This window comes from Phalaenopsis equestris, unplaced genomic scaffold (assembly GCF_001263595.1).
Source record: "Phalaenopsis equestris unplaced genomic scaffold, ASM126359v1 Scaffold000353, whole genome shotgun sequence".
NCBI lineage: Eukaryota > Viridiplantae > Streptophyta > Magnoliopsida > Asparagales > Orchidaceae > Phalaenopsis > Phalaenopsis equestris.
In genome coordinates this window covers 431,219-443,663 of record NW_018164795.1, presented here as the reverse complement: position 1 = coordinate 443,663, position 12,445 = coordinate 431,219, and the positions used below count along the sequence as shown (strand labels likewise).

At 32.5% G+C, this 12,445-nt stretch overlaps 1 protein-coding gene across 2 annotated transcripts; it reads right to left on the bottom strand.

The window, feature by feature from the left end:
* Nucleotides 1–5,800: 5,800 nt before the first annotated feature.
* On the bottom strand, nt 5,801–9,967 carry LOC110026159 (probable prolyl 4-hydroxylase 7). 2 transcript variants are annotated; one of them, XM_020727000.1, is made up of 7 exons: nt 9,645–9,967; nt 9,475–9,532; nt 9,275–9,379; nt 7,205–7,262; nt 6,646–6,821; nt 6,504–6,564; nt 5,801–6,012 (listed from the first exon to the last, which is right to left on the bottom strand). In XM_020727000.1, the coding sequence occupies exons 1-7, from the start codon at nt 9,803–9,805 to the stop codon at nt 5,837–5,839; spliced, it is 795 nt and encodes a 264-aa protein (XP_020582659.1). In that variant the 5' UTR covers nt 9,806–9,967; the 3' UTR covers nt 5,801–5,836. The 2 variants fall into 2 exon arrangements, with proteins under 2 accessions (XP_020582659.1, XP_020582660.1); XM_020727001.1 differs by lacking the exon at nt 7,205–7,262 and having other exon boundaries at nt 6,646–6,747.
* Between the last annotated feature and the right edge of the window lie 2,478 nt (nt 9,968–12,445).

Here is a 12,445-nt window from a genome sequence, read left to right as displayed (position 1 = left end):
GGACTATTGGAGTCGAAATATTGGGGATGATTAGTGAAGTGTCGAAGATCATTGAGTGAACATAGCTAGCTTCAAGCCGTCTTCCTAATTTCGATGTCACATACAACTGGACGAAGGGCAGTATATTATGGGATCTTCCAAACTAGAAAACTAATCTTATTAGTCATAATCTCGATGTTATGCACATTGAGAATAACTTTTACAATAACACCTTCACACTTTGATAAATATCATATGTAAGAAAAATGATAATGTGAAAGATAGAGTTGACCTGAAAGAGTGTTGCAAATGGAGGACTTTAGTGCTTCAAGAGACAAAAAGAGTAAACTAACAAACCTCAAAGTTGCATTCCTTCTTACACCATTTCAACGGAGGACAATTTTTGCATAGGTGAATTCCCTGAAGTTACTCAGCGGTTTTGTTTCAAATTTAAGCCACTGTCTTGACTTTGGAATGTGTAAGGTATTTTACATGAAGAGTCATGACCTCCATATATTTCTGCAGTGCTTATTACCCAATACATTTCATGCACTACCAAAGTCGGTGCTCGATCCTATGATCAAGGTCAATATATTCTTCAAAAAGTTAAATGTAGGGACACTGCATTTGACTCATTAAGACATGTTGATGCGAGTGTTGTAGGAGATGATAATTTTTTTCTCATTTTATTTTGAGCAAGGCCATCAAAGACTTCATATTGTAGGTGACATGCCTCCAGGGCCAGAATTATTCGTATATCAAATATCAGGTGAGCCATGAGGGAGGATGTCACACAATATCTAAGCAATAAAAAGATTCGAGCAGCTGCATTTTATGTTCTGATGAACTGTGATGAAGTCCAACTATTTATACAGTAAGATTCACAGTTCCCAAATTCAATACATAGTGTTATTTATTATTAAGAATATTAATAATTATATACTAAGTAATTCAAAAATACAAGTAACAATATTGTGAGCATATTATTTATCGACTGCTTGAATATGAAAGATGAATCTCTGATAAGCAGGAAGGTTGAAGTAAAATTTCCAATATAGTTTAAATTATACATACGTATAATGAACACTTCTGATCACATGTGTGTAATATGATCATTGCATTTAAAGTTACAATAATGGTTCCTCTCCTTTTGCTATAGGTTCACAATATAGCCAACAGAATCACAGATAAAAGATTATTAGATCTTGCCTATGAGGTTAATCGTAGTGTTACTACATCTAGTGTTACTACATCCTATAGATATTTGATGTAAACAATTATACATTTCATATTAGTTCCTGATGTGAAGGGAAGAAAACATATAAATATGGTGTCGTTGTTAAAGAAAACACACACAAATAGTAAGATTTGCTATTACAGTGTACTTGATGAAATCATTCAAGTGCAATATCTGGTCAACGTCAGCTACATTGTGTATTTGATCAACTGTTAGTGGTTCGAACTTGTTCTGAATCAAGAAACCCAAACACTCACGCCTTATAATATCACTAAGGTCAAATTGAACAGATGATTTGTAAAGTTTGATCATTTTATTCTGGCACGCAAAGCACACAGATTTATTACCTTCAATACCTTGGTAGAGGAAGAGATAAAGTTGATTGGGCTCTGGTTATGAAAAATAAACCAAAGAAAACTATTGAGCTGCATAGTTCTAAAGAGCTAATTCACCAAGAGGAAAGTATGTCAGATTTTCGTATTCAGGATAACACAAATGATGAAATGTTTGTGCTAGACAATACCATGGGAATTTTTGAAGAGGTTGCCCATGGTTTGGATAAAGATAATGAAGAGAGTGAAGAAAAAATTTTAGGTCCACCTTTGACGGCTAGTTCTTTTGATGAAACTTAATAACGATGTAAACAAACTTTAAATTAGTTGTTACTACTACTATTTTTTGTCTTTTATTTTTGTTGTTAATAGACATAACTCTTACTCTAGCTTTTCTTGTTTTAGACATAGTTGTTACTTGTCTTTTACTTCTTTTTTTTTTCTTGGCTTTGGCACTCGCCATATAACAAACATTGCACGTTAATTGCAAAGTGCGAATTACACACACAAATAACATTGTTCCACCTGGGTGGGTCCTACCGGTTTGAAAAGCGGGGGATTTACAATGACAAGTAGTATTTAGGTGTGGAAACGAGTCTGACACAAGCTGGCTACCTCGTCTTAGATTTTAGCTTAATTAATTTTATTGAGTTTGGGCTCAAATATAAGTGTATAAAAAAATAATAATATTATTTTAAAATAATGATATAATAAAAAAATGATACATAAAATGAGCAATTAAAAGAAAAAAATAAGAAAGCACTTAATATGAAATACAAAATATTATTTTTATTTTTTTTAATAATTTAAAGATAGTCTCCAAATTTAATATATTTTGAGTATATTTTATATTATTAGTTTTTTAAAGGAGTCGTCGGGGCTAGCTTGAGCTTAGCTTGTTAGATCATCTAGCTAAGTTCATGAGCTACTTATTGAACTGAGCACGAGCTGGATCATCTACCTCATGGTTGTCCCTTTAGTGTAACTTTCCAAAAGATCACCCATCCTAAGTGTACTCCCGCACGAGCACACTTAACTTCAGAGTTTCTAATGAAATTCCAACTATTAAACCAAAAGTCATTTCGATGTTTAAGAGTACTTTATTCTACCTAAGGGGTTTTATTGTATACATGTAAATATAAATGTGTAGGTATAGATACGAAAATACATAATAATTTTGTGGTATGTATATAAATCCCCACTCCAAACTCCCTCAACAAACAAACCAAAAAAAAAAAAAAAAAAAAAAAAAATAAAAAAAAATCACCAACTCTAAAAGGCAATTATGTATGTGTGTGTGTGTGTGTGTATATATATATATATCACCAACACAAAGACAACAACTCAAAATACTCCCCTCCTCCACACTCTCTCAACTTTGAACCCAAACTCCTGCTTTAAAAGGGAGAGAAGCAGAGACAGAAAAGGCAGAGAAGGAAGAAGATAAATCATAGCACAAGTGATAAAAAAGACAGGAAGAAAGATATGAGAGACGACAAGTTCAGTAATGTTCTCCCCCTAATACTATTGCTTCAGGCCATGGCCTTCCTACTTTGCATTGGACTCTTCCTTTCCTTCTCCATGGATGGCAGCAGCTTGGTGGCAGTGCTGCCACCACCGAGTACTCCAGTGAGCCTTGAAAGCCTTCCATCGGTGTCAAGTAGCCAACAGAAAAATGCTCACAACATCTATGCCAGCAAGAGGAAAGTGCCCAAAGGACCTGATCCCATTCACAACAGGTAACTAATTTTTCTTCATTTTGATCGTCCCTTCCCAGTGATTTATTCAACTCTACTGTTAATTCTAGGATAAATATTAATATTATTATTATTTACAAATATGGAAGCAAATAGATAGAATTCACAAACAGAAATATGCATAATATTATATTCCAAACCGTTTGGGATAAAGAATTGTTCTGTCTACAGTGTTTGTTTTGTGGCAAAGCTTTCAATTTTCTACCATATCTCTGTTTCATGATAGGAAGATAGAAGATAAGAGCTCTATTACCAAGAAGCTTCCTTGGACTTGCCCTGTTAGCTTTATGGTTCAAAAATAAAGAAGAGGGCTTCTATCTTTAGTCACCACTTATTCCCTTATCAAATGTTGAAGCAACATTAAATGCTTCACCTTAATCACATATAGACATAGCTTAAGAACAAAGCAAACAACTATGTAAAATACAATGTAGATAAGTTTTATGTGGGACCCATACATACATACATACATATATATATACATACATATATATATATATATATAAGTTTTAAGTGGGACCCATTTGTCAGTTGTAAGTCCCCTCTGGTATGAGATTCGATTATTCCCGAGTGTAGGGTGTGGTACTCGAATTCTTAGGCGCATGAGAAATGATCGGGGCTCGTATAATAGCCTCCGGTCATTCCTTTCTAAAGAAAGTATATATATATATATATATATATATATGTATGTATGTATGTATGTATGCATGTATACATACATATCTAACATTCAAAATTTGATATTTACACTCATAACATGTTGGTGTCATAAACCTATGCATGAGAAGGTGTATTCAACTAAGTGATGTTTAAAATTTGAGTGGAATGCATGTAAAATGTAAAATGAATGTTTAGGTGTTAGATATCTAAATACATAAGAATTGTGTGGTATGTATGTAAATTCCCCAGATATATATATATATATATGGCCAATGAAGCTAATCTGGATTTTCAATTTTGTTTACTTTGCCGGCAACTAACTCTGATGGTATCATCTGCTGTCAGGAGAACGGGAAGGTCAGGGAGGCCTCCGGCCCACGCATAGCGGCGTCAGCACCGGCAACAACGGTGGTAGAAGATGACTCTCATGGTTGCCAGACTATCTTGGATGTGGAAGCATGAATTGGCAATTTGGAAACAATCTTTAAACACTCTGAAAGATGGCTAACTCAGCTACTTTCAGACAATTCTTCACAAAGAAGATGTCTAACTTCAGTTTGAACTTGAATGAAAGAAAGCAGAGATAAAGAGAGAAATTAAACTCTAGTTGTTGATTTAATGTTGTAATAACTGGAGCCTGAAGATGAAATGAAGAGAAACATGGAGATGAGTAAGCTTATTCTGTCAGTTTAAATACGTCTTTTTGTTGTTATGTCTTCTTTGGTACTTGTTGTGGATCTCCTTCAAAGTAAAGCAGCAACTCCAACCAGTTAAAGATGCTTGCTTTATATATGTTTTAATCATCTCACACTTTACCTTTTTGTTCATCTTTAATCTCTTTACTTCTCTTCCCACTTCTCACTCACTCTCTTTTTAAAGTACTTTTTGGATTATAAGAGGATATAGAAACCTTGCAACTCAGATTTTCTTTTTTTCTTTTACTTGTGATGAAGTGACATTATTTCTATAAACAATAACAGGAATGATACAAAAGAAGCAAAGTGAGAAAAAAAATTAAGAAAAGGTTCTTTTTTCTTCATCTTTATTCCTTCTTTGGTTACTCACTCTCAGAATAAGAGACTAGGACTAAAGCTAAATAAAGAGCAATGCTAAATAACCCTAGTTGGCGGACCAATCAAATTTGAGAATATCAACCATTTTTAAAACTTAAGAAAAAAAGGGCATAAAAAAGAGAATATCACTTCCTTTGCTTAAGAAGAATTTTTATCAATACTAGATCAAAGACTCATACAGCAAGAGTTTTTGCTTATTTGTGTGCACTTTTTTTCTGGATTATAGCTTATGAAATAAATTTATTAGGCTTCTTGCAACTAAAAAACTTCTCATCTCAAGAAGCAAGAACAGGGAATGAGTTCTGAAATATAAATAAAATGACTATGTTTTTATTCTCCAAGGATTGCTATTTAACTTCAAATATAAGGCAAAATTACTCCATTATATTAATAATCATAATATAATAATTATTATTATTATTATATAGAAATCAAACTCCAAACCTTCACTTTAGAGACAAAAATCATAGCCACTAGATGAAAGCCTTAAGGTCCTTAGAATAGGGAACATTATTTATCATCAGTCTTATCTCAATCATCTAAGAATAATCCTCATTCTCTATTCGTGTGAGCATAATAATTAAACATTATGCTATAGCCAAATACTATCTTCACTTAATCACCACATAATAAAAGTCAATGAACAGTTAAATCTCATATTATAATAAAAAAATCAAAACACATTTGAAGACTGAATAAAATATCAGGAAAATTCTGTTATCAACCATTCCAAAAGAATTTCATTCATATAATAAAGTACCCTTTCAATTAAGCGAAAGCTGAATTTTTTACATTCTGTCACTGCTGAATATTATTTCCCCTCTGATTTTCATAGGATCTTAGACGAATCCATCTTGTCGCGGCCCACTTCTCACCTTCAATGACAGGGCAGCTTCTATGCACACTTCTAGGATTTGTTGTAGCATTGACATGGCAGCTAAAAAAGAGTAAAGCATCTCCCTTTTTAGGTTTCACTATAAACACAAGAAAGAGGATGTGAAGAGTGAGATAATCAAACTTAAAATGGTTTCTTTATCTTCAAATATTCGATGCATATCGATAGAAGGTTTGCAAGATGAACATCCAAAATATTCACCTTTTTTATTGAACAAGAAACTAAATTGAAAACGTTGATATGTGTGATTAATTTGGCATTTGTAGGTGGGTTTTTGCATTCCAAGAATTGATCAACAATTTAGAAAGTTATAAGGCCAACTTACAAAATACATAAGGGCAACACATACGATCCAGATGGTGTAGATACTTCAAAAGAAACCATACAGTGATGATAGAACATATTTGATACATATAATTTATTTTTCCAACATACATAGACAAAAAAAAGGCATGTAATCCCTTTATAGATTCATTAAGGTATACAAAATGAAAAATAAATTTTCCAATAATATAAGAAATTGAATCGGCAAATTATTAAAAGCCTAATCATTGATGGTTACCATAGTACCTGCAAAACCATTTCTTGCACACTCAGAGTAAGTTTCATCCTTCGGTTGAGTATTTGCTGCCTGAAAATGTTTAGAATGTCTCTGATTAATGAGTCGGAATCAAAAACCATGAGACAAGGTGTAAAATTTCAGATTATTTACCTCAGCATAAGGGAAGACTGTCTCCCCTCCTTTCCTGACATTTGACAGATACATCAGTACTGTCGCCATCCTATTTCCACCATTTTCTTGATTGAATTTGTCCTGAAAGTAATCAGGATGTGTGTCATACTTCTGTCCAAGCCCATAATGAAGAACATGAATGCCCTCACCATTTTCTGCCCAGGAAAAGCTACTCTGAGAAACATGCAAAAAAAAACGAAAAAAAAGGGAAGTTTACATACATAACACACAATTCATATGTATTTACATATCTCACACCTACTTTCATATTTACATACATAGCACTTTGGTGCTTTCACATAAAAATGCCACTATTACCAATGAAAAGACATATTTCACTTTTAAAAAGTGATCAAAGTGATTTTTTTTGTAATATTAAATATTTGAGTGCTATGTGTGTACATATGAAAGCTTTGGTGCGAGATATGTAACACATAAATATTGTGTGTGTGTGTAGATGCCCACAAAATATGTATATATATATATATATATATATAATGACATATATATATATATCTTCTACAAGCGGCAGAATTACCTTCAGGAAGAAATGTCCATTCTGCAATCCTACGTTCAATTCTCCTAATGACTGCATCCTTTAGGAGCAAAAGAAAAAAAAAAATAAAAACTGAAGTTTAAGATTCCATGTTGATGCTTTCTATGATATATTATTACCATCTATGGAGTTAATTGGACGGACTTAGGATTAGGATGGTCTTCAAGCACTAAATAGTAGCACTTCAAGATCCAATAGTTATGCATAAGTATCTTCATAACTGACCAGAAGGATTTAAACTTTGTTTTGATTTTATTTTAAAATTAGCCTTCTTATTAAATAAGATCTGCTGTTTAAGACAATTGACAAATTACATTACAAGAAAGCACGAGAATGCCACCAAATAAGCATAGATATATCTCTGCAAACTTCAATATCATGCAGGAGAACCAAGATACTATCAAATCAAGGCAAACTCAAGCATCAAGGTCTCAAAATAAAAATATAAAAAATATATTAAAAAAACAACATATCATTTTAAAAAAGTGAAGCATAAGCATGTTAGGCTTATCTCAATCACTTGTGCTCGATTTAATTAATCTCCAAGTAAAGTCTCAAAATAGTCCCTAGACTAATTACATTTGGTCATTTTAGTTCCAGTCTATGAAAGTATCAATTTAGTGTCGACTCTTTTAGTAAAGGCTAAAATAGTAATTCGTTCGTACTTTTTTAGCTCTTATTAAAAGGGTCTGGAAACTGAAATGACACTCCTACAGAATATGGGAAAACAATGGCCCCCTTCAAAGAGTCAAGAGACCATTTTGATACTTTTCTCATTAGTCTCCATTCTCCATTTACTCTTGCTTAATATTACATATGCGTACTTATTTTGTCAAAACCCTCTTTAACAACTTCTATCCAAACTACCTTTGGTCTAAAACTTTTTCCTTCTTAAACCATTGGAGTTAACCTTTTCTACCCTTGTTATAGAGGCATATTCTACCCTTCACTATCTTTCAATAGTTGCTAAATCCATCATCCTTTTTGTTAAATTAAGTGAGCAGATAACCTTTAATTGGAAATTAAAAATCAAATCCACCACAAAAAAATATGTTCTACCAAATCTTAATCTCCAATTTAAAAATTATAAATTGCCAATAAACTGTATTTTGTCTGCATTCTCAAGAAGTTGTGGTGAAAAAGCTGTGTTTTGCAACCTAACGTGACTAAATGTAGTGAGTGTCAATAAGCTTTTGTCTGACTTTTTGAAATTCAAAAAAAAATTGTAATAGCCACTATAACTTCTTGTGCAATAATTGAATGTTTGTTTTTTCAAACAACTGCAGTTGCCCCAAATAGACCCTTAGCCGATTAAAGCCGAAATATATATTGTCAATATTAGCAAAGGCTCCAAAAGACAGAATCCCTTAACATTCTAGCTTTTATTTCAATGTAAAATATTATTTGAAATGTTAAAAATCATGCTTATATATAACAAATGTAGTAATTACGAGAATATCAAATCATCACAAACATGTAAAATCGTAATCTCATCTCATGCAGTATTTTCTACGCAAAGAGAAAACAAGTACTAAATTAAAATTTTATGAGGAACTTTTATAAATCATGTTTATAGGTTAGTTTTCCACTCTTTTTATTTTTTTATTTTTTTTTTGTTGTGGAAAAAGTATAATGAAACACTATTCAACTTGCCTTATTCTACTAACAATGAAAATCGATTCAAGAATGCATGTCGAGATTTTTTGAGCCCTTGACATGCACGCCAAGTTTTCTTGAAACCCTATAAAATTGGTAAAATTTTTCATAAAATTATTTGAATTTATAATGAAACACTAACATACGAATTGGTTATTACTCTAATGAGATCCACAAGAGTGAAATAATAAGACTTCTATCAATTAACTTAAACTTTATGATTCATAGGAATTAATCTACTAGTTTATTGAGCTCATTTTAGGCCTAGTATCCTCAGTTACAGAATTTAAAAATCATGATTATTTTTTTATAAGAAGTTTACAACTTTATTATAAATTTTCCAAACTTCTATATGCAGAATAACCAGGTTCAGAGACAATGGGGAAGGAACTTTACCTGACGCTTGCCAAAAAAATACCCTGAGCTCGTTCGTGCCTCATTCAACATAGCCTTTCCGGATTGTCTATTGGCCACCATGGACCTCTCAAGTTTACCCTTCGCCTACACCAAACAAAGCATTTAGACTGACTTAAAAAAAAAATCAATTTTCTCCCTTTTTTTCCTTCATCATTCAAACAAATCCTATTAGATCTTACCCGAGAAATCAAATGGTCGCATTCATTTTCAGTAAGAAATCCCTTGTAAAGAAACGCCCTACAATCAAAAGCTGCATTAACGAATACTAACAGAAAGATTGAAGAAGGAAAAAAGATAACATTTCCGTAAACTTAAAAAAGGAAATTAAAACTACTTTAGGGTTTCCCACCTCGGACTCCAAGAGAGTTGGGTAACACGAGAGGGATCGTAGATGAAGGGCTTCTCCTCAGCCCTTCTTCGAGAGACTCCGAAGCGCAGAGAGTGAGATGACATGAAAAAGAGGAAAAGGAGGAGGAAAAGAAAATCGACGCGAGGAAAGAAGGAAGCCATTTTCCGATATCTTGGATTGCCGAAACGGGCATCCAGGGGAATAAAAGGAGGACGAAGGCTGAAAGAGCGGCACCCGAGTAGAAATTCATGGAGAAACTACGGCGCCCGCAGGAACCCGAGAGCTGTTCCGCTGGAATTTGACTTGAGGAAGGAAGAGCTAATTTCCTGCGGAATTCGAAAATGTGCACCGCACAACTAATCAGGTTAGTTTATAGCAAGACAATTCCGGTTCGTTGGACCGTTAGAATTTGAATTTTGTAAATCCGTACTAACTATGCCTGCAAATATTCCTAATAAAAACGGCGGCTACCTCCCCCCTCCTCTTCACCAAGAGAAAAATTTGGATGCGCCTATTGGAGGTTATATCCGCCGCCTTATATCTCTAATATTTGGGGTTATATTCGTGTTATATCCGTGTAAACTCCCTATAATCCATATGTAACCTACAAATATATGAAAACAGAAGCGCGGAACTTTTCTGTAGGTTACAGATAGATTATAGAAAAGTTACAATGAAATATAACGCAGATATAACCTTCCATTACCCTCCGAATAATCTCTCTAACATACGCAGCGCTGCGTACATTTTACGAAAGTCATTTTTTCTCCTTCAACGAAACCCTCGCGATACTAATTCCGGACACCATAGAATTTTTCTTGGACCTAGTCAAATAAAAGCATCTTGGTTAATACATTTAGGTAATATAATTCTTAATTATACAGGTAATTGTATCTTATTTCAATGAAATTATTGGTCATTTGTGCATGACACTATTACTCTCAATACTTGAATTTATTCAATTTCAGAAGATTCACCTTCATGATGAATCAAAATTATCATAATTAAAATTTCAGTCTGAATCTCATAGGAAGTTCATCAAACTAGGGGATCTAAAACTGTTTATTATTTTGCTTTAAATCCAAACAAAAGTGTTGCACCAGTAGGGGTGTAAACGAGCTGAACACGAGCGAGCCTAGGCTCAGCTCGAGTTTGGCTCCTTTATATTTCGAGCTCAAAAAGTGTGTTCGTGTTCGGCTCATTTGCTTAGCGAGCCGAACACGACCCGTTCACGAACAAATGTCGTTTTGACAACCCAAATCACGTAGCCATAAGGTGTTCTAATTGCAGTTTTGATGCTTTTTAAAAGGGCATTTATGTACATAGCACCCAATTCATTTGTATTTACCTAACACCTATTTTTTTTTATATTTTGTTACATTTAAAACATCCCAATTTTTTATATGACATCAAAATTACATCATTCTAACTCTTAAAAATATATGATGGTGCATAGGGCTGTCAAAACGGCTCGTTGTTTGCGAACAACTCGTGTTCGACTCGTTAAGAAGCTCGTGTTCGGCTCGTTCGCTAAGTTAACGAGCGAACGCGAATAATTATTTATGCTGATGATTTATTAGTATTTGGCAAAGCTAATGTTAATTTTATTAATAATCTTAATGATATTCATGATTATTTTTATAACTCTACTAACTTATGCGCTAATAAAGATAAATTTGTCATTTGTTTCTCTAAATTTGTTGATTCTAACTTACAAAATTGCTTATGTCAAGTTAATGGTTTCTCTTTTAAAATTCTACTTTGGTATTATTTACATAGTTTCTATCAATTCTTCTAAGCTTCTTGTTGTTGATTGTTCTAAGTTATGGGATAAGCTTCAAAATTAATTTCCGGTTGGAAGCTTAAATTTTTATCTTTTATTGGTAGATTTCAACTTTTGAAGGATGCAATTTGCAGTTGTTTGCATTATGATTTCTTTCTTTTAATATTCCTAAAGGTTTAAGAAAGAAATTAAGAAAATTTCTTCCTTATGTCAAAATTTTATCGATAATAATGGTGTTAACTACAAGTTTAAACTATTTCTTAACTTAATACTATTAAGCCTAAGATTTATGATGGCTTGATTTGCTTAATTTAGACATGCTTAACTTGTTGTGCAAATCCAAAATCATTTGAAGACATTTTAGTTATTATTTTTTTCGCAATTTAGTATTTTAATCATTAGGATTCTCTATGGATTAAGCATAGGAATAGCTCCTCTTCTTTTTGGAAAATTTAATTCAAGTGACCTTGAAAATTATGATTTGTTTTCAATTCCAAATTAATTTTAATAGTTTTTTTAATTTTTTTTTTCTATTTTTATCATTGATTGAATGGTACTTCCCTTCTAGAAAAAAATGGTAATGTTATTTTTGTTTGGTTTAATCTTTCACAATTTACTAAAGATGGTGAAGTTATTTACAATAATAAATGAGGGTTTTATAACACTCATAATTTTCTTAATTCTTTTTTAAACTCTGTTCTTGAAATCCTAATTAATAAAGTTTTACTTCTCGTCTTTGGAAGGGTTAAGATAAATATAATCATAAACTTATTTATAAGTTTATTTTTTTTATAGCTCTTATGTTGTTGGTTTGAAAAATTATGTCTGGTTCAAAGGTTACTCTATTAGATTTGCTACTATCATTTGGAAATTTTGAATAATGACCTCAAAACTAGGAATGTCTTGATCACTAGAGGTATTATGATCAATAGTTTTTTTGTGTTTTACGCTTAAATCATAATGAAACTCACAACCTTACTTTCTTCATATATAATTTAACCTCTTCTTTATTAAAAAG

Coding starts and splice junctions, on each gene's coding strand:
- LOC110026159 (XM_020727000.1), bottom strand. CDS start 9,805: ATGGCTTCCTTCTTTCCTCGCGTCGATTTTCTTTTCCTCCTCCTTTTC. Junction 9,533..9,644: donor CAACTCTCTTGGAGTCCGAG/GTGGGAAACCCT, acceptor TTTTGATTGTAG/GGCGTTTCTTTACAAGGGAT. Junction 6,013..6,503: donor TGCAAGAAATGGTTTTGCAG/GTACTATGGTAA, acceptor TTGTGTTTATAG/TGAAACCTAAAAAGGGAGAT.